Raw genomic sequence first — 23,974 nt, 5'->3', positions numbered from 1 at the left:
GCCACTGATGGCTTTGTGTGTGCGTGTGTGTGTACAGATAGTAGCAGGGCGAAGAGGATATGTGTTACGGAGAGGAGGGCGCCGTACAGTGGAGCTGACTGGTACTCTGGGGGAGAAAGTGACGAAGATAACAGAGGATTCTTCAGTAAGTGTGTTAACATGTGCATTCAAGCATATATAATATTCCCTCCATTAATCAACTTGACTTGACAGCGGTTTTCAGTAGAACTACATTTCCCATAAATCTGTGCTTAAAGTCGTGGGTGATACCCTGTTCTCTCCCTGCAGACTCAAACTCCAGCGATGTGAATCCCCAGGACACTGTCACACATTCTACCTCCAATGCCGGACTCAGTCGCTCCTCAACGCCCTCCCACAATACACTGGGAGGCCAAGTCTCCACAACAGAGCCTGCTAGTGGCCAGAAACAAGGCTCAAAATTTGTTTATGTCTTCAGCACAGGGATAGCTAACAAGTAAGGAAGCCAGAAGTTACCTCTTCTATTACTTCGTATTTGTCATATATTTTTTGGCTTAGAAATAGAATATTCCTGTTTAATTGTTGGTGTTCACAGTTGGTTTATCTAGCCAAGTTTTAAATATTAATGAGTTTATAGAAAGTAAAACATTTTTTCTTTTACATAATAAAAACCTACATCTGCAGCAACACGATTAAAATAGAATTGCTAACAGTGATATTTTCATTGAGTGTATCTTTGTGCTTCTGTCATCAGTGACTGTTAAAGCTGTTTGTATATGTGGGACTAAGGCACTTGGCTTCCTCGCCTGTCCTTCACCCAGCTTTTTCAATTATAGCCTAAATATTTTGTGTGTATCTGCACAAGCACGTGTGTTTTTCAGTGGGAGTACATGCTTTGCTTAGATTACCACTCTCTTTTGGGAGTTGGAGATCAAATATGTGGATGCCCAATAGAAGGTGTGCACGTGTAATACTTTTCTTAGTCTGCTGACCTTGGCATTACCTTCATGGTCGCATCTAAGACTCAGTCATGTGGCTCACTGTCTCACACACTCACACTCACTATTGTGTCTGATGACTGATATCTAACCGTCTGCCTCCTTGTCCTCAGGGCAGCTGAAGAGGTTATTAGTGGCCGTATAGAAAACATCATTGTCTTCCACATTACAAACATCTCCAACAACAGGGACATAGCTCACCTCCTCTTGGTAAATACTCATTTCATAGTAAATAAATACTAACATATATACATGGCATATGAAATTTTATATATATATGAACATGATTATGTTGACACTGCTACATCTCAATCCCGTTTCTCTTTCTCTGTGTTAAAGAACAATGCAGCAAACGACTCCAATCCTCCCCAGCAGCCTCCGTCCCACACCCAAGATCAGAGCCACCAGCCTGGATCCAACCCGTCCTTACCTGGCACGTCAGAGCCAGCCCCACCACAGCCTTCAAATCAAGGGAGCCAATCTGGTGTTCTTCCGCAGGAAGGCTCATCCTCTACAGGCATGGAATCCAAAAATATTCCCAGCAGCAGCCCCAGTAACACTACAGCCCCAGTTGACCAGGTCCCTGCAACCCAACCAGAGGCTGGCCTCAATCCCCCAACATCAGGTGAAAGTGGACAGGGTGGAGGAACTGGTGGAACAGGTCTGACACCCCAACAGCAGCAGCAACACCAGCAGCTAACCCAGGAGCTGTTGAACATGGAGGTGAACACAGAGGGTCTGTCACAAGAACAGATAGAACACCGGCAGCGCTCTCTGCAGACCTTGCGAGATATTCAGCGCATGCTTTTCCCTGATGACCGTGATGCCCCGCCAGCTGGAGCTCAACAATCTCATGGTGGACCCCATGATGGGGGTCCTGATGCGCCACCCCGGAGGTCTGAGCAGGGCCCCTTACAGGCTATGATAGCGCAGTCTCAGAGTTTAGGCCCACCAGGTGGACCAGTAGGACCTCGTCCACAAGGTCCACCTTTTGGCCCACCCCATGGTCCCAGGGACATGCCCCCATTTCCACAGGATGAAATGGGTCCACACATGGGAGGCCCAGGTGGATGTGGAGATGGAGAGCAGATGACCCCAGAACAGGTGGCGTGGCTGAAGCTACAGCAGGAATTTTACGAAGAGAAGAGGAAGAAACAAGAAATGCAACACCGGCCAATTGGTCCTGATATGATGATGCACCCCCATGGTCCACGTGGCATGATGCGAGGGCCCCCCCCTCCTTATCAGATGGGCCCAGGAGAAATGTGGGGAGGACCCGGTGGGCCACCGGATCACTATCCAGAGCGCATGAGCATGGGTCCTGGCCCCAGGGGTATGCCCCCACATATGCAGAGGATGCCTGGCTTCTCTGGTATGATGAATCCCGAGATGGAGGGCCCCCCGAGGCCTGGAATGGGATGGCCTGATGAGTTGCCTCCCCGTATAGGAGAAGCGCGTTTCCCTGGAGGACCTGGGCCAATGTTTGCTGGTCCAGGAGCTCGTGGTGAGCGTTTCCCAAACCCTCAGTCAGTCCAAGAGGCAATGTTTCACCAAGGAATGGGTGGAGAGAAGGGTCTTCCTCCTGGGATGATGATGGACATGCAGAGGATGATGGGACACCAAAGAAGTGGAATGGAACCAGGTAATGGCATGGGTATGTTTCCCAGAATGCCCAGTGATGGTCCCATGAGTCCTTCCTCTAGACTGCCAGGAATAGGGGGCCGAGAAATGGGACCTGAGTTCGGCATGGGGCCTGGCCCGGGGCCAGGACCTCATATGCATCCTTCAAAACTACGAGATCCCCCCATGAATATGAGCCCTGATGAGATGATGAGAATGAGAGGGGGTGGAGGGCCAATGGAAAATATGGGTCCACAAGGCAGGCCCATGCAGGGTCGGTCATTCCCTGAGCAGACGCAGCCAGGAGACTTTCCTATGGGGCCTGGGAGATCCTTCCCTGGGGGTGCTGGAGGAATGAGGGGTCCACATGCAGACCAAGCATTTGGTCCAGAGCACAGATCTACACCAACTGGAGGCAATGGCCGTATTAATCATATTCCCTCTGCTGGGGGTCCTGCACAAGGCCAGAGGGGCCGCAAGCCAGCAGATCTGAATGTCCAAGCAGGAGGTGGGAACTCTCCCAGTGTTAATCCACTTAAGTCTCCTCCTCTGAGGCAAGTGCAGTCCCCCATGATGGGCTCTCCCTCGGCTAATCTTAAGTCCCCTCAAACACCGTCCCAACTGGCTGGCATGCTCACCGGTTCCACAGGCCCTGCTGCCCCCCCAGCACCTCCAACTTCAGCACCAATGAAGTCTCCTCACTCCATGATGGGATCAGCAGGTGCTTCTCCTGTTCATATGAGATCTCCTTCTCTCCCTAACCCATCTCCAGGATGGGCTTCCTCACCAAAACCACCCATGCAGAGTCCTGGAGTGCCCCCTCAGGGTGGCAAGCCTCCGCTCAGTATCACCTCACCAAATATGATGCCAAGTATGGAGCAAGGTATGCATTGTTTTTCCTTTTCTGTTGTTATCTGTACCCTTTTCTTGTAAAAAGAAAATTCCTAAATAAAAACAATGAAAAAAGAGAAGTTGTATTCAGTTAATATTGGGATTTTATTTTTTAAATGATTATTGGGTTGAATTTTAGTTACAGTTATTGTCTCAGTGATCACATTTCAGATATTTGACTCAACTTGTTGAAACAGAATCAACCTAAAAACTGAAAATGATATGGATCTGATGTGTCTATCTTCCATGTTCATCAGATCTTTCAGATTAACACATCTGTGGGGTGGGGTTGGGTGGGTTATGGTCCAGTGGCTCCCTCTTCTGGCCACATAATATAGTAGCCACATTATCTTACTAAGTCTTAATTTGCACACAAATTGCAAGGAATGTCACTTGTGGTAGTTTAATGTGAAACAATCCACAAGAAGCAAAAAAAATCGACTGTTGTATTTTATTATTTCTTTGTCATGTCCTCTGTTTCTTCATATGTTGTCGTCTAGGTGGTAACGGCCCTCCCTCAGCCCCTCCTTCATCAGGGGCTCCATCTGGCTCCATGTCTCTCCCAGGCAATGTCCCGTCTGGTAGCCCTTACACCATACCTCCTGAACCAACACTATCCCAGAACCCGCTCTCCATCATGATGTCACGCATGTCCAAGTTTGCAATGCCCAGCTCCACCCCACTTTACCACGATGCCATAAAGACTGTTGCCAGCTCTGATGATGACTCACCGCCAGCTCGCTCCCCTAACCTGCCGTCAGGGAACAATAATGGTAAGACGTGAAATATCTTCTGTATAATATTTAATTTCAGTTCTCTGAACTTGAGCTACTTTACCAGTCGCTATACTCTGTATATAATAATTTCTTTTTGACTTATAGGTATGGCAATGAATCACCAAGGCAATCCACGTATGATGGGACCTGGAAATGCTGGACCTATGCCTGCCCTCAGCCCTCTAGGTATGAATCCAATGGGATCCCAGCCTCTCTCACATGGCATGCCCCCACAGATGCCCTCTCCCAATGCCCCAAATATGGGCCCAGGCATGATGCCTCATGGTATGATGATACCACCAAATCCTCAAGACCCTGGAATGGCCAACCCTCAAATGATGCCACAGGGACGCATGGGTTACCCTCACCGGGGCCAGGGATACCCCCTAACCCAGTCACCTTCCCAGCAAGGCCCTTTCTCTCCGCACAATGGTCCCGGTCCCCAAGGCTTCCCTGGCCATCCTATGGGTTTCCAGGGAGAGGGAGGACCTATGGGAGGACGGATGGGGAATATGTCTCATGGGGGAGGGGCTGATGGGGTTATGTGCAAACCCAATACCCCTGGTGGGCCAGAGTTCAATAACATGCAAGGTGGATTCAGTGACGCAGACCTTCATGAGGTAATGCGGCCGGGAGCTTCTGGTATTCCCGAGTTTGACCTGTCCAGGATAATCCCTTCAGAGAAGCCCAGTCAGACTCTGTCTTACTACCCTCGAGGTGGAGGAGACAACCCCGGGGGGAAACCGCCACACCCTTCTGGCTTTCCCATGCAGAGCATGATGGGCGACGGCCCACCAAGGATGGGGATGCCAATGCAGGGGATGGGGGGAATGTCAGGGGGACCTGGTCCTGGGGGAATGGGCCCTCAAGACATGCCAATGGGCAACCCTGGCCACAATTCAATGCGGCCACCGGGATTCATGAGCCAAGGCATGATGGGCCCTCAGCACCGGATGATGTCCCCTGGGGGCCCAGGAGGGATGATCCAGGGGAGACAAATGGCCCACCCAGGTCCTGGAGGCTCACCTAACATGATGATGTCACTGCAGGGCATGGGCGGCCCCCCGCAGCAGACAATGATGATGGGGGCTCAGATGAGGCCTCGTGACATGGACATGGGCTTCAGTCCGGGCCCTGGAATGTTCTAATCCAACAGAAACATTGTATCTAGAATGTTCTTGGACAATACACAAGGAAGGAGTAATGATATCGGACTCTGGAGAGTATTCATTAAACTGATGGACTCGAGTAAAGGAGGTAAAATATGAACAAGATGGCGTACCCAGAAAATGAGCAGAGTGGAGATAACCAGTCACCTGGTAATGTCCTGTGTGAACTATTCCGGCGGAGACTGTGATAGGGCCGCATTGGAGTACTTTTTGCCACAAGAACATTTAATTTTGACTCATGAACTTCAGAATGTATGGGATTGTTGTGGTCACACAGTTTTGCAAAACTGTTCATGTGGGGGGGTTTTTGGGTTGTTTTTTTTTTTGTTTGTTTGTTTTTGGGTTTTTTTGATTATCTGACTGTAAAGATGACTTCGACATCAAAGAGGAATCAAACCTAACTAAAAGTCAGCGTGGAGATGCTACAGTATATGTCTACTTTTTTGAAATTAAAAAAACAAAACAAAAAAACAAATTTGTCGCGAAAGTGGTATGGAACAAGAGAAAGGAAAGAAGAATTTGTGCTTTGTGAAGACTTTAGTGGAAATCCATCTTGTCTCTCGCTCCATTGTTTTGACTGTATCTGTACAGTATATACGTGAGAGTGCGTTGGCGTGCTTGACCGAATGTGCGTTTGTGTGGTATGTATGTATGTGTCTGTATGTATAGGCATTCTATCAGTGACCTCTCAACTCCTCTTACCAAGCTTTCATTGGGGGAGGAACGTCCCCCTAAAAATACTGTACTGTTTACCATTGGTGGGCTATTCAAATTTTAGTCTATTTTAATTTTCTTTGTAACTCCAGTGTATAACAAACCAAACTATGACCTCATTAAGATAATAGTATTATTAAAAAAGCACAAACATGGACCATCTGCAGAAAGCGTCTTCTTTCTCTATTTTTACCATTGAGAGCAAACACATTTTAAGTGTGATGATCCTGGCAGCTTTGCAGCACCATGATAATCTCCAGTCCATTTCAAGTTGTAGCTGACATTTGACTCTGTGCTCCAAAACTTTCAGGACTTCCTACGCTCGCCAGCGTGAATACTATTGCTAATACCCAGATGTGCTGTGTTCTTCTTGTTCCTGTTGTGTTCCTGTTTTGTTTTGACTCTCTTGTTGACTCTGGGTAATGATCATTCCCACAGCAATAATCTCCCGATGGTCAGCAGAATAGGACAGGAGTGGCTGTACGCCGCAGCAGGTATGCCAGGTATTATAGAACTAGAGCTAGGTAGATCTGGTATAAAAAATTTAAACAGATAAAATAAATTTTTTTTTTTTTTAGTAAGGCAGGTGTGGTGTCCGGAGTGAGACACAGAAATGTAAACACGTACTGCTTACCATCCAGTTGACTTCTTCTCTTTTCTCTATTGTATAAGCTTGTCATGTGTTTCTCCATTGGCTTTGGTGCAGAATAGCCTACCAGGGCTGTGGTGATGGACTACAAATAAAAGATATTCTTTTGTTATATACATGTCTATGGAGTGTGTGTGTGTGTGCACACGTGTGTATGTTTCCACAGAGGAGTCTTTACTATTTCACTTACAAGGACTAGTTACGCGTCTTTGTCTTGTACATACTCATACCAGCTTACCAACATTCTGCTACAAGAAGTGCAAGTCATATTAAGGAGCAGTGTTGATATGCTGACATTTTATCAGGAGGTACTAAGTGAGACTATTTTCAGAGGACACCACACTTCTAAAATAGATTCAAGCTTGTTGATGCGTTCAAATGCTTCTCCATTAGCTTCAGAAGAGGCCTTGAGGTTTTTCTAACCTGTATTTTAAAAGTTTCATTTGGCCTGTGGGAATAGTTCAGAGCCTCTCGCAAGATGTGAGCTTACAGGGGGGAGAAGAAAAAAAAAGACTCCATATTGATTAAAATCTGTATTCATGTCACACCAAACCAAAATAAATCTTTACATTTTGAGTGGCAGGTCATGGGAACCTCCCACAGATGAGGTACAACGTGTGTTTCTGGAACAGCGCAACGCTTGGGTCCGTGTGATTCAAGCATGCATTGCACTGTGGTCTCACAAGGAGGCAAAATGTTGCATTCAAAACATGTAGCAGAATAAGTGTTCTAACACAGTCTCTACTCCACACCTTTCTAAACACTTGATCCAGTACATTAAACTATACTTCCCTGAAGAATGATCGAACCGTATATGATGAATACAGTTGGGAGCGCAACTGATTTGATGGAATAATTTAATCAGCAATCAGACACAGGCCACATAATACAAACCTGTCCATATATCAGTGTGATGCGTTATGCATCAGTAGTTGTTTAAAAGTGTAAAGGAAAGGTTGAGAATGCTGTTGGAGATGTTAACAAACACCACCCCAAAAAGAGGAAAAACAACAAATTTATCCTATGAATAAATATCAATGCTAGACTAAAGCCTGATGTAATACATTCCAATGTGCCATAAAGGCCTCATTTCTAAGTTAATTAAAAACACAAACCACATCATTTTACTGACTGAGATGTCCCCTAGTTGCAAAAAACATGATTTTCTTTGCAGCATTCACATATGCTTTATATTTTCCCAGTGCAGCAAATGCTTGCAACCATAAAGAATCCCAAACAAATGTAAACCTTACTCCTGTTCAGGTGAGTTACCAGTTTATTCTTAAAAACGAAGCTAATTGTGGGGTTAACAATTAGAAAGTATAAAATAACTTCAGCCTTAATCAGTAAGCTTAACTTGCATTCAAATATAAAGCATCTATCACACTCTTCCACTTTGCACTCAGCTGTTATTGAACTAATCGTTTAACTTAATTTTAAAGGTTCTATATATCGGGTTTTTCATATAGCAGCAAAAAGCTATTCATACAGATGTAGTTGAGTGATGATGATCTTAGCAGAGGACGAAGCTGCAAGCCTCCTGCGTGTTGTAAAATGAGTGTCTTTGTTCTTTGTTTTTGTAGCCACATGTGCGTTAGTGTATGAGTCCCTCCCTTTGAAAATGTTTGTCCTCCCTGCATTTATAAAGAGACAGAATGCAGTTCAGAGTATTCAAATGGTGCCCCACCCCCACAAAGAGCACAAACAGAAGAGGCAGGGGAAGTCAAGGTAATGTTACTACAGTTTATGACATTACCAAGCGCAATAAAAGCACCCCATCAATTGTTAGTCCATCTAAGATGTCAAACAAAATCTGTGTGTTTTTTTTTTTTATTTTTAAAAACACACATCCAATCTGAATGCAGGACAAAAAATATGGGAAAAGTGCCGCTGATGGTGGGTGGGCATGCAGCATATCACAGCCATTTAATGGCTTTTACTGTGTTTGCATAGAGTGATGGTCGGGGCTGGATGCCTTTTGTTGGCTCACGTGTGCACAACCTTTCTGTTTGTAAATGAATTGCAGCGAGAAAGGGGGTGGGGGGGGGGGGGGGTGATTGCTTTGGTCTTAAGATGCCAGTGCTTCAAAATGTCATTTATAGCACCTTTAATGCGATTGCCATGGTAACAAGATGATGTTGACTCCTGAAAGCAAGCGGTGTAACCCGAAAGCTCTACAAAAGTGGCTGTACTCCAGCGTGCTCTGACAGTGAGATGATAATGACTGATGCCGGCTGGATGGAGAGAGGACTGAGGATGTTAAAAAGGCATGATGCGTGCTGGCTGTCAGCGGTGTGCCGATGCGAAGGCTTGCTCAAGGTTCAGGGTTCGGTCGGGCCTACGGTTCTGTTGCAGTGCGAGTGGTAGTCTTCAGGGCTCAGCGAGTACGTGGAGAGGACCCGTTTGAACTCCTCCAAGGGGCAGTAGACTGCACTACAACCCCCAATGAGTTGATCCTGCAGAAAGAAAAAGTAACTTGAGGTTATAGAAAGAAAAAAAAAATGCAATTTTTTTTTTGTTTTTGCTCATCCTGCGACACATTCTCAGCTCCTACCTCGCCTACATATGACACTTTAACAAAGGCCTCATTAGTTTTCCGGTTCTGGTGCAGCTCCACAGTGAGATCAGCGGCATACGGTGGCCATCTCATGTCAAAAATCCCCAAAGCCAAGAGACAAGGAATCAGAGTGGTGTCATGTGCGGAGTACAAAAACACCTTCCTGTTCGAGAGAGCATTTCAAGAGTGAAGCATTTGAAGACCAACCACAGTTATGTGTGAAATAATGCGCGTCCAACCTGCTTGGCTCTGATGAGGTGCCCTGTAGTTTCTCCTCGATGTTGTCCACCAACATGTGCAAGAGAGGTCCCACAGACAGCTGCAAGCTCTCTCTGCCACAGACAGCAAGAGAAAGGCAGCCTGTGAAGCTGAATGCACAAGTGGTAAATCTCAATCTGGCCTTTTAGATAAGCCCCTGGGACTGGTGACTTTGGTTAATCTGACCTCTTGCTGGGCTCGAAGATATGGCACATCATATCCACGGCTCTTTGCTCCACTTTATCCCTCCAGGTGTCGAGCACTTGAGGGCAGGGCAGGCCGTGTGTCTGTTAATGCAAAGGAACAAGTCGCAAGTCTTCAAATAACTCCGTATAATTTCTGTTTAAATAGCATGAAGCTAAATGCATTGATTTCATTTGTCTGTGAGAATTAAATGACAACAGATAGACATCGACACCACCGCTGACTTTGACTAGTGAGAACCCTCCAGAAAAACTGCGGCTTCCTACTCATTAAATGTGATTTCACCCTCTATTGTGACACATGGACACATGCTGTCAATCTTAATATCTGGGTTAATATCAGGCTGGATCTCAAGAAGATTAATGAACTCTGATGCTGAGTTTCATCTTACATAAGGAGCAGCTTGCGAGGTTGCGGCTTCCTGGCCACGTCTTTACAGTAAATCCTATGTAATTCTGATAGCTTGTGGCAAGAGCTGGCAAAAAGTCACATAAATCACAATGTGGCAGTGTCACCTCTCTGGCAACCATGTCATCCCTAATGAGGATGAAGTCAACTTTCTGGTGAGCAGCAATCCCCAGCTCGCTCTGGATGCTCTGCAGGTCTGCCGCGATGTCTGGCAGAGTGGTCGACTCTGCCCAGCGGTGGCTGCAAAGAACACACGCGGTGTCAGCCACAAAACACAGATACACCGTGACAACCTGTCACAGGCGCCTCAACTCTGCTCATAATGTTTCCACAGCACATTATTTCAAGGCTCCAGTAGGATGGTTTAGGCTTGATGGGACTCTATTGCTAGGAAAACACACTCTCTTCATACCCGCAAAGGATTTTAAGCATCTTGCATCCGTGATAGTTAGGATACAGGATTTCAGATTCGGCCTCCGATGTTAAAATAGGCACAATTGCTGCAAGTAGAACAGGAAATTGCAAAATAAATGAAAAATTAAATAAACAGATGAGATGAGACAGAAAAATGGGATAAGTAACATACTGCACATCTCCGCTCTACCTTTTTGTTTTTGCTGGAAGAGCCCTGCAACCAGGCACTTGGCAGACTCAATGGTCCTCACAATATTAGTGGAGCGCACGCTAGAAATAAGGAGGAAAAAAATAGGTCATGGAAGGCACCCAGTTCTAAAATAGTAAAAGCATTTAAACTCATATCCTTTGTACTTGCACTCATAAACCCAATCTATCAAAATGTCAGAGCACAGATATGAGGGTTTTTTTTCTCCTTGCTCCTCATTATGATTTGGACCACTTACTAGACCTCAGCTGGGTTAAATGTGGAGGTAAGGAAATCGCTTTCTTCAATGTATCTCCCCCTTAGTCTTTTGCCCAACTCATACAGCTGCTGCATGCCCAGTGTGGTCAGCTGACCAGGGAATGTGCCACCCTGCCAAACACAACAAACAGGATCAGGTTATATACCCACAGATGTGGCCGGGCAGACACACACCTGTGATCACATGCAGGAATCCGGGCTGGATGTGGTACAAGAATGGCCGGAGTCCATATTGGGGGATTTAGTTTTCTAAGCTAAATCCAGTGAAGTTAAACCTCTTTAGCAAAGCAGCTCTCAGCACAGGAAAGTAACAGCTCCACGGACACTGTGACCGGACACGATATGTCAATAGGAAGCTCTACGTACAGTTCAGCGGCGAGTGAGTGAGCTCAGGCCAGTGATGTCTGTAGTGGCACCTTTAAGCCACTAGATGGAGAAAAACTACATGAATTGAGGAGAGTAACAAGTGTGCTACACACATAAGGTCTATGGAAAGCCCAGAAGAAATGTGTTCAGACATTAACTTTGTCATACCACTAAAAGCAAAGCAGCATTATTAGGTTTATTCCATCATTTTCATAGTGAGAGTCAAAGTCAACTAAGCCAGATGACAGCCAGCAGCCACATCACACCTATTTAAAAAAACAAAAAAGACAATGACTCACACTAAGTATGTTTTTCCGATAGCTGTCTTCTATAGGAGCCGGGGGCCTGGGGCCACCCTGAAGATCTGTCACTACATAGTCGATGCTGGTGTGCGGCGGTGGCTCCAAAAGCGTTGGCACCCACTGGGCCTTTGTTGAAAAAAAGAATTTGCAGTTTTTTTTCATGTGTGAAACATCATTTTCTACAAAACATGCTCTTAACGGAAGACAGTTTTACCTCCATAATATCAGGTATTGACTTTAGGGGCGTTCGGGCGCCGTGCCGGAACAAGATCTGGACCAGCTTTAGCTCGTAAGGGGAATCAGCGTTCGTGTCAGCAAGGTTGGAACCCGTAGCAGCCTTTTCCGGTTTAGTCTTCTGCTGTGACCACAGCATCGAGCCAAACGCCACGGACACCGACCCTAACGCAGCCGCTCCGCCCCAAAGTCCCTTCATGGCTGTGCTGTGAACAAAAGACACCAGCTGTCACCACAGAGCCACTGAGAGTGAGATAAAGCATATGCACAGGATCGAAACGGTCTGTGTCCCTTACATAAGAGATAGATTAGAAAGTTGGAATTTGATCTAAAAACTATTAAAGCTTCCAAGTGCATGGTTTTAAGAGACTATGAAAACATACAAACATCCATTTAAAACTCTTTTAAACTAAATTATTTGGACATTCTGTTTGAACAACATCCGTTAATCAGCAGTCACAAATCCTCATCAGTCTTTCAATACAAAACTGTGAAAACTCAAAGGATTTCAAATAAACAAGACAAGAAAAGCAGCAAAAGCCTCACATTTAAAAAGCCTTTGTTAGGCCATTAAAATCAGTCTAACAGCTGCTTCTGCTCTTTTCACTAACCTGTGTTACCTGGCACAGTTAGACCTCCTGTCACGGTCAGGGATGTCAGAGATGATGATGGTGTGGCCAACTGTAACACATTGAGTAAAGCGGAAGTTGTTACTACAGACAGAAGCGTGAGTGTAGAGAATCAACGTTAAAAAAAAAGATGACGGTTTCTGATGGTGCAACACTGGTGCAATGAGCTCCCCAGGATGTGACGTTTTCCTCATTAAATATTTATTTTTTTGTAACACTATCTACTTCTGCTATAAAACTCAGATTATTAGCATTTCAACAGCACAGGGCACAGGTTAGGCAACAGGAACTCAGTGAAACACGTTACGAAAACGGAGCTAACCGAGGTGAACTCTAAACTAGCGAGGTGCAGCAGAGGGTAAAGTCCCTGCTGTCAGCCTCGATGCCAGTATCACCAAGGAAGATCACTGCTACCACACAGCCACGGCATTACCTACAGATACAGAATAAAGTGTTACCCTCGATTAAAACATACACGGCGTCCGGGAGATGACAAAATTCACTTCAGTCATTCAGCAACTAAGTTTCCACCAGTACAGAGGCGCAAGTCATGTCGGTAACTGTAGGCCGGCAAATAATGCTTCAGAATAGAAGAAAATGAGAGAGAGGTGAAGATTAAACTACATTTCCCGACATCCCCTCGGAGTACTGCCGCTCTTCTGTTTTTGTTTGGAGACTTGAAGGGGAGAACACCACCAAAGTACGCTACTCCCCTCTACAGGAAGAAACTGTATCTGCATTTCGAACTAAGAGGATTTGTTACTTTAATCTATTTTATAAAGTTATAGATCAAATATATTCGAATTTGGACAATTTGTTTATCCAAAAGCGAGGATTTTCTGGGCTTTTTTTGTTGTTGTAATCTTTAATTGCAAATGTACACTACTGTGCAAAAGTCTTGAGCAACCAAAGACAATTCTTTTTAAAAATTATAACTTGAGATAAAAATGGATATGCAGTACATTACGGTAAAACAGAGTTTGTGGAGTTCAGACAAGCTTGAAAGTCAATATTTGCTATGACCACCTTTGTTCTAAAGCACAGCCTGAACTTCCCGAGACAAGTTTTCAGTCTACTTCTTGCGTAATTTGGCGTACCTCAGCACCTTCTCTCTGTTTCCCTTCCTTAAAAGCAGCTTCTTGACAGTCACCCTTTCACTGAGAGCATTTTTGATGAAGCTACAGTGAACAGTAGATGAATAAAAAAGGGCCAGATGCATACTTCAGGTCCTGCGGCAGGGCTTTGCTGGAGTTTTTTCTTGGTCAGTTGCAGGAAAATTAATGAAAAAAGCCTGGAGTTTTGTTGCTTAAGACTATTTAGAAAAAATTATAAGAATGTTCAGGTCCTTAAGGAAAATGTAAAGAAGAGGGCTGACCCTGATCTGGATCTCAGCCGTCTTATGGCACAAACGTACTTATTCTATGTGTGTTATATCAACAAGTTTAGCTGTTTTTATTTTAGTAAAAGATATTAATACTTGTCTGAATTTCCCCCCAGTTTTTCCTTCTAACTACAGCATGTAAATCTATTAAATTAAATTTCCAAAAGTCTTAAGCAGAGCTGCAGAAAAAAAACAAGAAACATGCCCCATTTATATTTATATAAGATCTTTAAAAAGAAGACTTTTTTTCAGGAATTAACTTTTTAAAAAAAAAGATGTGAGTCACGCATTCACGTAGAGATACCTAACGCATGACTTGCTCACGAATTCCAGTCACACTGAAGGGACCTTCATCTTCCATGTTGCCAGAGTCCTCTTAATCATTACTGAATCATAACTCAAGTAAAGCAAAATCTCCTTGAGCTTACTCTTGTTTGGAAAGAGGTCTTAAAAGGACACCAATTGGAAAAGATATATAACACTTAATAGTTTTCACTGTAGAGTAACTTATAAACTTCCTTGTAGGTTTTACATTTGTATTAATTTTAGTTTGATGCTTAGTCTCGTGTTTGTCTTTCTTTAATGTATGACCATTTATATCCTTTTAAGCTGATTCTGGTTCTTGCACAATTTTCAAACTATTTTTTAAAAATGAATCCTTTAGAAAACAAGACAGGAAAACATTTTATTAAGCAGCAAATGTGCTATCACCATCCTGGTCTAACTCAGAATACACAAATATCTCTGTGAAGCTCAATCTCAGAAAGCTCTGAGGGTCCACAGAAATAAAAATAATACAAAAGCAACAAGGATTTTCCAATTCAGCTTCAGCATGTGGCAGATTAAGCTGGATACCAGACCTCAGCATCCTGGCAGAAATGGCGAGACAGTCTCTGTTTGTGTAAACATTGCTTATCTTCCACAATCTGTCTCCTGCAGGTCCTTTGTGAGGACGGCAAACAGAAAGTCGCTGCAGCAATGGTACAGTGATTCAGAAATGCTGGAGACTCTTCATCTTTGTTCGGATCTGGAAATTGCATCACTTTGTCTTGATTTCAGCATTTCTGCATTGAGCACGTTATTTAAATGGTAGTTGTTCTAAATGTTCATCTTGTGCAATTCTAACAGTTTAGTGTGTGCATATTTACATATACTAAAGTCTTTCTATGTTCATACGACAGACAAATCAAAGGCAAGTGTTGTACGGCACTGAATAAATCACACGCTGAGAACAACAGAGCAGATTGTACAGCTGATCATTTATTTATTTGTTGTGGGTTTGCGATGACAGTTATTGCATAAATGTGTGTGTGAAATAACCAAAGACTGCAGTGGATGTACAGCAGGATGGACAGTTCTTCAAATATTATGCTATGTTTATGTACATATACATGTATATATTTTAAAAAAATCATCTTCCACTTGTAAAGACGTATATTCACAACATGGTTATGAACTACCCGCACAGTTACTGTGCTACAAGAACAATACATTCAAAGACACCAACCGACTCACACACTTCTTAGGAACACACTTTTAACACAATGGCTCCGGGAGAGAAAGGGGGAAACGCTAGTGCATTGTTGCCACCTAGTGGCTGAATCCATTCATAACAACATCCAAGCAGGACCGCTTGCTTTTTCTTTGAGGGACCTTCAAAAAGAAAATCCTGTAAAAGGCTACATTCTCTCATTTCTGTGCACAGAAGACTTCTGACTAGTATAGGACTGACTTCACTGACAGGCTTTGAGATTGCAGTGCTATTATTTCCGAGTTAGGTTTTTATGTTTGCCTGCAGGTATAGTGCAATCAGGTCAACAAGTGGTTCAAATGACAGTCTCTACCACGGCTTTTAAATAATTACAAAAACAATGTCATAAGGAAATAGATATTTCTGACGCTTGATAAGGCACTTTATCGAAGAGCTTCACAGTTTCTAGCATACTGCGATCTTGTCTATTTATTGCAAATCTTTTTTTCTTTTTTTTTGCATTTGTGTGTGACAAAAATCAGCTAATCTGTAGTTAACTGGTTTAAAATGAAAGGACTCTCTACTCCTAATGTGCAATAGTCAGGTGTCAAACCTGTTACTCTGTTCTCATTATTCTCCTTTACAGCTTGTTTTGCAGTTTTTCTTTAGAGCTCTAGGACACAAAGCTCACACAAGTCAAGTTCACATTATCCACTCATCACATGTGCTCAAGTGTCAGGCCTTGGTGCTACAGTTCATAGTTAGCCTCAGCTCATGCCTCCATCACAGAGATCTATCTCCCAGACACACATTTCTTCCGAAGGTCCAGCCCTTCTTCCTCTCTTCCTCATCCACCACACTTTGTGAATTTATACTGCCAGGTCATCTTGGCGAGCCCTGCTGCTGGTCCCGCTGGTCTTGCTCAGGCGCCGTTTGTCCTTCAAGTACACTGAGTGTAGCAGAGGCAATGGCGAGCAGTTATTGGGCAGGCCTGTTGGTACCTGGTTGTATCTCATCCTGAGGAAGTCTTCATCATCCTCCAGGTTGTCGCAGCTACGATGTCGCTCAGTTGCCAGATTGGCTGAGTTCTGCTGCAGCGCCATTCTGGTGTTGAAGGGATGAGAGGCCATGGAGGTCATGCGGTTTATGGAGGCGGGGGCTGTCAGGCACTGGTTGAAGTCAGGAGGTGGGGTGCAGGAGACTGAGGGTTGTGGTGAGGTGTTGGACTCCAAGGCTGCAGACACCGCTACCGTCACAGCTCTCTGCTTGCTCTTTTGCATCATCTTTTTGTGTATGCACCTCTTGATGCTCTTCCAGCCGAGATGGTAGAGCTCCAACACAGAGAGCAGCAGAGAAACGCCGGCCACCACCAGCATGAAGACGATGAAGACATTCTTCTCCGTGGGCCGTGACATGTAGCAGTTAACCGGATTGGGACAGGGCAATTCCTTGCATAGGTACAACGCATCGAGGAACACCCCATAGATAAGATACTGCACCACAATGAAAGTCACCTCCATCATTGTACGGATTAAAATGCTCAGGACGTAGGTCCGCAGCAGCGCCCCTTTTAGGCGAACTCTGCCACTCCCGTCAGCAACCACCTCCTTTCCGCTCTCCTTCTGCTGGAGGTACTCCTTCTCCCCCTCCAGGTCTCCTCCCTCTTCACCTCTCGCCTCTCTCTCCTCCTGCTCCCTCTTTCGCCGCTTCTCCTCCCTGCGCACTGTGTGCATGGCGTGGCCCATATAGATGAGGGAGGGCGTAGAGACAAAGACAATCTGCAGCACCCAGTAGCGGATGTGTGCAATGGGGAAGGCCCTGTCGTAGCACACATTGGTGCAACCTGGTTGCTGGGTGTCACAGAGGAAATCGCTCTGCTCGTCCCCCCACGAGGACTCTGCCGCCGTGCCCAGCACCAGGATACGAAAGATGAAGAGGATGGTGAGCCAAATCTTTCCGACCGAAGTGGAGTGTTCCTGGACTTCCTCTAGGAAATTCCCCAGGAGGGTCCAGTCCCCCATCACTACTCACGGCCTGGGCGCACACCTGAAGCACAAAGAGCTGGTAGGAACAACGGGGAAGGTGAAAAGAGGGTGCACCGGAGGGGGAAAGGGGGAGTTTCTGAGGTGGAGGATGAATAGAGTGGAAGAGGAGGGGGAAAAGGGGAAAAGAGAAATACAAGCAGACAATCAGTGACAGCTGTAGGTCATCTGCATTCCCGCTGATGGGAATGACCTGGTGTATGAGTGGCATTGTGTGGCACAAAAATAGCCTCTCTGCCTGTGAATCGCTTTAGGGCTGGATACTGTCACATGAGAACAGCCATGTTTTCCCCTGAGAGACAGACGGAGGAGAAGAAATTTGGTAGCCATGTAAAAGAAAATAATAATATTATTATTAAACATTAGATTATGTGTGTTTACATTCCCTCTTGTCCTGTTCCAAATTATTAAAACAGATTAAATTACAGAAAGCGAAACACACCTCCATCAAAGGGGCGAGTCAGCACAGAAAGACTTTGCCCTTTTTCAGTGCTGTGACCTGGCCTGAACTGGACATTTCCCATTTCCCCCCGCGGCACACCACTCACAATTTCAGTGCAATGGTTTAGATGGCCACTGTTCTCCTTTGCTGTGATGAAACCCTCCTTCAGATTCCAGTCTCCATCTATCTGGAGGTGTCAGTCAGACTGCTTCTTCTCTCTCTTTTTTTTTTTTCAAACTAATCTCTTGACTTAAGCATTATTGAGAGTCTGGGTAAGATCCAAACATGGCAGTGACAGGCTGGGAAGTCTCAGCTGAGAATGACCCTATAAGGCGGTTTACTAGACAGCTTTATGGGTGACACAGATGACCGCCATCATGGAGGGGTTAAGAAAACCTGTCAAACTGGATCAAGTGGTGACTTCTAACATTTATGGGCTGAATATGCATGTAGCTACTTTTAGCTTTTACTACGCAATTAAGAAATAAAAGCCGGTTAAAACACCTCAGAAAGAAAAAAGGGTTGAAGGTCACAGGTCAACAGGTTTTTCCAACGCGTCACGCATTTGAAGTTAATGCTCTGTTTGGTGGTGTAGCAGAACATGTAGACATTACTCTAAAGGAGCCAAAAGCCAAATATACTTTCATGGAAGGAAATTATATACAGTATAATCCCTACAAGCAAAGTAAGTAAGCAAGATTTTATTTATACAGCACCTTTCAAGATAAAGTGCTTCACAATAAAACGCCAGAACATAAAACTAAAAGTTAACCAAGCACAAGTCTAAAGAGAGAGAGAGAGAAAGAGAGCTACAAAAGCCACAGGGGATGTTAATATGATTTCTTACCACCTCTCATCTCTTCCTGAAGGAAATCCTCGAGCAGCTGTTTCCATAGCAAATAGCTGTTTGGTCCACAGTGCAAGGTTTTGAATCGACTGGCTAACACTGACTCTGGTTATGTGTGACAGCGAGATATGGTCTAAATGACCATGACCATCTGTCTCGCCCCCTCCCTCTGTGTCTCTATGAAGTATATATATGGCAATAAGATGGAAAATCAGGGCATTGTGCTCCGTATCTCTACAGCACAGAGTGGTAGAAAACAAAACACCAGTATGACAACATTTTGGAAAAGAAACTTTTAACCTCCATCCACAGCCCAAGGCTGACAAGCCAATGCGCAGCACAGGAAAACTGCGCTGTGCTATTTTTCCAGCATACATCTGACACCTTGGATAACTGGACAGCAGCTGGCCCAGAGCCTTAAACGGATAAAAAGCTCACGATCTTTACTGGAAGTAAATCGCAAACAGCCGCAGAGTTGAGGAAGTGACTGAGAATCCAGCCAGCACAATGCCAGGAGACCGCACATTAAAACAGCCACGCTCTTATCAGCTGATACTGACAACAAACCTGTGCAAACCTGGGTAACAATGCATTTCCCCCTGGGCTATGACAAACTATGTGACAATCTCTTGCTGGTTTGCATGTGTCATTTTCTAAATGAATCCCAGATTCGAGCCGTGAGCATAGAAGAGATCCAGAACAAGTCATTTTGTAAAATGATGTTCTTTAAGAGGATACACGTTTTTAATGAGTTTTGCTTTTTAAAGGGAGATTAGGTGAAGACTGATTGTTCCCTAATCTATTTGTACAATGGTACAGTGGTATTCAGACTCTCACACAGTTTCTTAATTTAATGCAATATTAGTTTCAAGGCTGCCAAAGTTCCCCCCGTGGTTCTAAAGCTGTGCACCATTTAGATGCTGATATCTTGTAAGCAGGATTTGATTGCGTAAACTGCCTCTTTTAGAAAGGACTTATAGTCCGTCAGTCTGGGCACATGGTGTACATACACAGCGATGAGAAAGGAAGGCAAAGCAGAATTCAGAACAAGTGGTGTGAGGCTGTTTTCTTGGCTACGGTCTCCTTCCCTCGAATACCTCTTCCTGCTCTCAGAGGAAGCAATCTCAAACAATATGATTTCCTGTGGACAGCAGGAGCAAGACATTGAAATGAGCAGAAGGTGAAAGGGTGGAGGTCAGAGACGAGCTGCTCCTATGAACCGTTTCTGTCAAAGTGCCTTTTACTGCTACTGGTTGTCGATCACACCTGTGCTGCAGGGATTTACTGTGATCCACTGTGCCCTTTTCTGAACAGTGCGCTTTGCCTGTGCACCATCACAGCTGTCAGGTCTGTTTATAATCTCAGTGGTATTGTAATGGAGGAGTAATGGAGAATCTAGTTAGGTTGTATTCAAAATAGCAAAGTGCGTAAATGCAACATTACGTATCCCTGACTTATTTCCTTTGACGCTGATCGAAGTGCCTGTGTTTGCACTGAGAGAGCTTCACAGAAGGAATGTTTATGTGGTGGAGGGATCCTGTGATGAACCAAACAATAAGCTTAGCTTTCTACGAACTGAAGGAAAAACGATGATGTTTCAGCACTGCAAGGTCAACTCAAACCGGGCTCACAGTGTGCAGCCTTATTGTAATTTCCAGTCAGAACATCAGTCAGGCAGCTGGGACAAGTTAAGAGAAAAGCAGCAGCTACTTCACTGAGAGGTGATGGCTGCTGCTGTGACTCACTGTAGACCAACAGGAAAATTGTTGTGTGTTTTCTCTCCCTCTTGCGGTGCCAGAGGGCGGTGGAGCTTGTTTAAGAACCAGTGAGGCTGGTGGCAAGGCCCGAGGCTAGGGAAATCTTACAGGAACACGAAGCTATGTTTGTATTGCTATAAATTTATGCCCACCAGAGTCACCTTGTGTCATAACACAAAAGAGACATAGGCACATTCCCTCAGTTGTGGTTTCTAAATCTTAGACAATAAAATCCTTTTGATGATATTTTACTGATGAGCTTTATAAACTACACACTCTTTTTCCAACTCCCCCTCAGCCTGCAGTGTATCCACAGCCCGGTAACAACAGGGGGCAGGGTTGATTTAAACTTTCCTTCAGTGATGTGCACCTTTCAGCACTAAGCCGTGTTTGACAGACTCCGGATGCTCTCAGGGGATCAGGATACACTGGTTGATCTGCGCTGTCATCACAAGCACACAGACAGTAAGGTGGTGAGTTATACACTTTCCTGGCTCGCTTCCCTCTGATGGGGCATTGTTTAGACTACCATCAGTGGAGGAAAACGTATGTTGTGCATTAAGAACAATCGTGTTATTCGTGTCTGAAAGGATTTGCTGAAGAGATCAGGAAAAGTCATTTCTTTCCTACGGAAGGACAAATTTGGCCTAATTGTATTTTGGAGTTACCAGCATACAAAACCCTGTTAACTGAATAGCCAAACTAGGGAAGAAAATGGTCATGTGCGTTATTTGAAGATATTTAATCGGCAGCTATAAGGCCTGATGCATTTATAAAGCCTCTGTAATGAGCTGCATGCGCTAAGATGGTTTTTTAGTGTCAGAAATGTGATCAGTGCTGGGAAAAAACAAAACAATCCATAACGCTGCATAGATTTCTGCAGGAAAAAGTTAAATAAACAGCAAGACACTAATGGTGCACATTGTGTTTTAAGCACCTAATTGTTTTTACATGAACCAGAGTTGGCTTGTTATGCTTTTAATTCAATTTTAAATCTAAAAATTATGATATATTGTAGTGATATTCATCTCTATCACATCCTCTAACCAGGTATAGCATACAATAAAACTTTATTATCTGAAGTTTTTTTTTTACTCTTGTCACTATTTTACTCTATGACCTTGGTTGTGTTGTGTTGTGTTCCTCTCAATGAAACAGCCTCAGTATAGCTTTACTACAGAACCGCCATGTGTTAAAAACAGTACATACAAGTTTTCTGAGCTTATTTCAGTTAGATATCAATAGCATAGTGGATAAGGATATACAAGTTGAAGTCACTCACACTTGGTTATTTTTACTCTCTCGTACTATTTTTCCCAGTTACAATGCACACACGTATTTATTTTTCTAATGCTTGAACTTTAGCACGTCTCCAGAGTCAGTCCCAGTCCTGCAGCAGCTGTTTGGGTTAGGGACTTGTTCCTGAAATGCCAGGATTACAATCGAGGATGAGCGTGTTTAAGTTTAGCTATAGTGGCACGCTGGCTGGTGTTAGATTGGTGTAGGGTGACCTACAAAGTGGATCTGATTTGGCACGAGAGCGAGAATTCTTCGCTCTCATGTGAGTCACCTGTTGCCACTTCTTACAGACCCGCACGGGTCTGGGCTCCCATATATCAGTCACACCAGCAGAAGCCAGCAGGCCGATGTGCTGTCTGCTACCTTACATGGCTGTCTGGCTCTTCATCTACCCACTACTGTACACAGACCCACAGCCCTGTTATGATCTATTGTTGTGCTGCATATGGCATTACGCTGGAACCTTCAGGCCAGAAAGCTGCAAGGTGTTTCAGGGAGCAAAACAACCTCCTAACAACCTCCTGATCATGAAAAGCAGTTTTATCTATTTTTATTTCGGTGTTTACTTATTTGAAGACAGTCTATATACTCAGTAATACACATACCATTCAGCCGTGGCATAGGGCACTGCTTTCAGATTAGCGAGCTGGTAATCTTTTATCTTTTACTGGCAGGTATTTAAACAAATCTCTTTTTTTATGATGGCAGAGGGAGTCTCGATTCACACTAAGACATGCTAATGGCTACTTTTAAGTGTGAATGTATCAGCTGTTGGTGCTTGAATGTCAAACAGAGGAACACTGATACAGATTTAGGTTGAATATCCTGCTGAAATCACAGAGTAAGATTTTTTTTTTTTTTTTTTTACTGAGCATCACATGAAGTTATAAATCTGTTATTTTGAAATATGAAGTCCTAAAAGTTCTTATTTCCTACATAAAAACGGCACTTTTTGGGGAGTAAGTTAAAAAGAAATGTACAGTTCATCTTTGAAACAAATCCCTAAATAGTAAGTAAAGGAGAAAAAAACGCCCCAAACTGTATCATTACGACATTAAATACCGCCCGTGTATTTAAGAGGCCTCTTTGATTATGAAAAACTTGCTTATAATAGAGCAGTTGAGCTCCGTAGCACTGTTACTAAAGAATTTAAATGTCTTCCACCGTTGTTCAAGCCTGCTTGAACAAAAGAGTCCTTTAGTTTTTTGTTTTTTTTCGCCTGTATTTCTCTATGAACACTCAGAAGAGTAACTGGTATCTACAGGCAACTCATTAATTTGATTTTTATCACTTCTCTGTAGAAGAACAGAAACTGTAAGGGTAAATTGTGCTAGCATTAAAGTAGAATTATCACGGCACAGGGATGACGATTTCTTAAAGTCTTCATTGAGTAGGTATGCATTGCTGGTGGCTCTGTGCTTTAGGTTACCTCCAGTACTGTGCTTTGTTTGAGTATATTTGTCTTATATGAAAGCCACGAGGGAAGAAGAGCGAGACGAAAAGAGTTAACGTAAGTGGGTTGACAGCTGTACCTGCCGGGGAGGACAGGGGGTTTAACACAGACCAGGCCTCTCACTCCATCGTACCTCTCTTCAAGATATCATCACTCCCTTAAAGACTGCTTTAGTAAGATGCTCGCAGCTTTTTACCAGACGGTCTGCATCATTTCACTGAAATGTCATTGAGTATTATTAGAGGCTTCTATGCTTACCCACCGTTCTGCTTTAGTGCCGATATTCGAGAAGCTGCTTTCAATCAAGCAGAGATGGTCCCTCAGAGGAACTAAGTCTTCCTTAAGTTAGCGGACAGATGGCAGGTGTAGATGTAGATGACCACAGCGCGATTGTAGGACCACCTTCTTGTGGACATCAGCAGAAGATGACTCTTGACGCCGGCATCTGAGCGTCGTGTCTTCCCACCACGAGCTGTTTGTCCACACAGGGGGCACGAGAAGAAAAAACAGGGCATCACGAGAGAGTGTTTCCCCCATGGACCTCCCTTCTCTTTCCCTCTCTCTCTCTCTCGCTTCCTCCTCCTCCATCTCCTCCTCTTCCTCTCCACACTCCCCCTTAATTCTTACATCCCTGGTGCTCTATTTTTT

General features: G+C 44.3%; 3 protein-coding genes across 11 annotated transcripts in view; 1 reads left to right on the top strand and 2 right to left on the bottom strand.

Annotated features, from left to right (window-relative positions):
• Positions 1–6,910, top strand: part of bcl9 (BCL9 transcription coactivator) — a 30,093-nt gene extending 23,183 nt beyond the window's left edge. For both annotated transcript variants that reach the window (XM_004557883.3, XM_004557882.3), the window contains exons 5-10: positions 38–145; positions 289–475; positions 1,091–1,187; positions 1,317–3,480; positions 3,989–4,261; positions 4,370–6,910. In XM_004557883.3, the coding sequence (XP_004557940.1) occupies positions 38–145; positions 289–475; positions 1,091–1,187; positions 1,317–3,480; positions 3,989–4,261; positions 4,370–5,412 (3,872 nt within the window). In that variant the 3' untranslated portion in view covers positions 5,413–6,910. The remainder of the gene's footprint in view (positions 1–37; positions 146–288; positions 476–1,090; positions 1,188–1,316; positions 3,481–3,988; positions 4,262–4,369) is intronic.
• A 404-nt stretch (positions 6,911–7,314) lies between these two features.
• acp6 (acid phosphatase 6, lysophosphatidic) lies at positions 7,315–13,244 on the bottom strand. 6 transcript variants are annotated; one of them, XM_076874903.1, is made up of 12 exons: positions 13,110–13,244; positions 12,626–12,686; positions 11,986–12,211; positions 11,769–11,897; positions 11,084–11,214; positions 10,828–10,907; positions 10,636–10,723; positions 10,331–10,463; positions 9,798–9,898; positions 9,593–9,721; positions 9,351–9,516; positions 7,315–9,252 (listed from the first exon to the last, which is right to left on the bottom strand). In XM_076874903.1, the coding sequence occupies exons 1-12, from the start codon at positions 13,144–13,146 to the stop codon at positions 9,118–9,120; spliced, it is 1,416 nt and encodes a 471-aa protein (XP_076731018.1). In that variant the 5' UTR covers positions 13,147–13,244; the 3' UTR covers positions 7,315–9,117. The 6 variants fall into 6 exon arrangements, with proteins under 6 accessions (XP_076731018.1, XP_004557946.2, XP_076731022.1 ...); XM_004557889.5 differs by having other exon boundaries at positions 9,593–9,685; XM_076874907.1 differs by having other exon boundaries at positions 13,093–13,237.
• Positions 13,245–15,244: 2,000 nt separating this feature from the next.
• On the bottom strand, positions 15,245–23,882 carry LOC101472662 (gap junction alpha-5 protein). 3 transcript variants are annotated; one of them, XM_076874908.1, is made up of 2 exons: positions 23,585–23,882; positions 15,245–17,607 (listed from the first exon to the last, which is right to left on the bottom strand). In XM_076874908.1, exon 2 carries the CDS (start codon positions 17,505–17,507, stop codon positions 16,356–16,358), a length of 1,152 nt encoding a protein of 383 aa, XP_076731023.1. In that variant the 5' UTR covers positions 17,508–17,607; positions 23,585–23,882; the 3' UTR covers positions 15,245–16,355. The 3 variants fall into 3 exon arrangements, with proteins under 3 accessions (XP_076731023.1, XP_004557947.1, XP_076731024.1); XM_004557890.5 differs by having other exon boundaries at positions 23,589–23,882; XM_076874909.1 differs by having other exon boundaries at positions 15,245–17,547; positions 23,589–23,882.
• Positions 23,883–23,974: the final 92 nt, after the last annotated feature.

Source organism: Maylandia zebra, linkage group LG16, assembly GCF_041146795.1.
Source record: "Maylandia zebra isolate NMK-2024a linkage group LG16, Mzebra_GT3a, whole genome shotgun sequence".
NCBI lineage: Eukaryota > Metazoa > Chordata > Actinopteri > Cichliformes > Cichlidae > Maylandia > Maylandia zebra.
Note: the sequence above shows the minus strand (reverse complement) of the source record. Positions and strands in the feature narration are given on the sequence as shown.

Bases quoted from the DNA above. Each gene is read 5' to 3' on its own strand.
- LOC101472662 (XM_076874908.1), bottom strand. From the start codon at position 17,507: ATGGGGGACTGGACCCTCCTGGGGAATTTCCTAGAGGAAGTCCAGGAA.
- acp6 (XM_076874903.1), bottom strand. From the start codon at position 13,146: ATGACTGAAGTGAATTTTGTCATCTCCCGGACGCCGT. The intron at 10,464-10,635 runs GTATGAAGAGAG...TGTTCTTTGCAG, and splicing joins ATGCTTAAAATCCTTTGCGG to CCACCGCTGGGCAGAGTCGA. The intron at 9,899-10,330 runs GTGACACTGCCA...TTGCATTAACAG, and splicing joins ATGACATGGTTGCCAGAGAG to ACACACGGCCTGCCCTGCCC.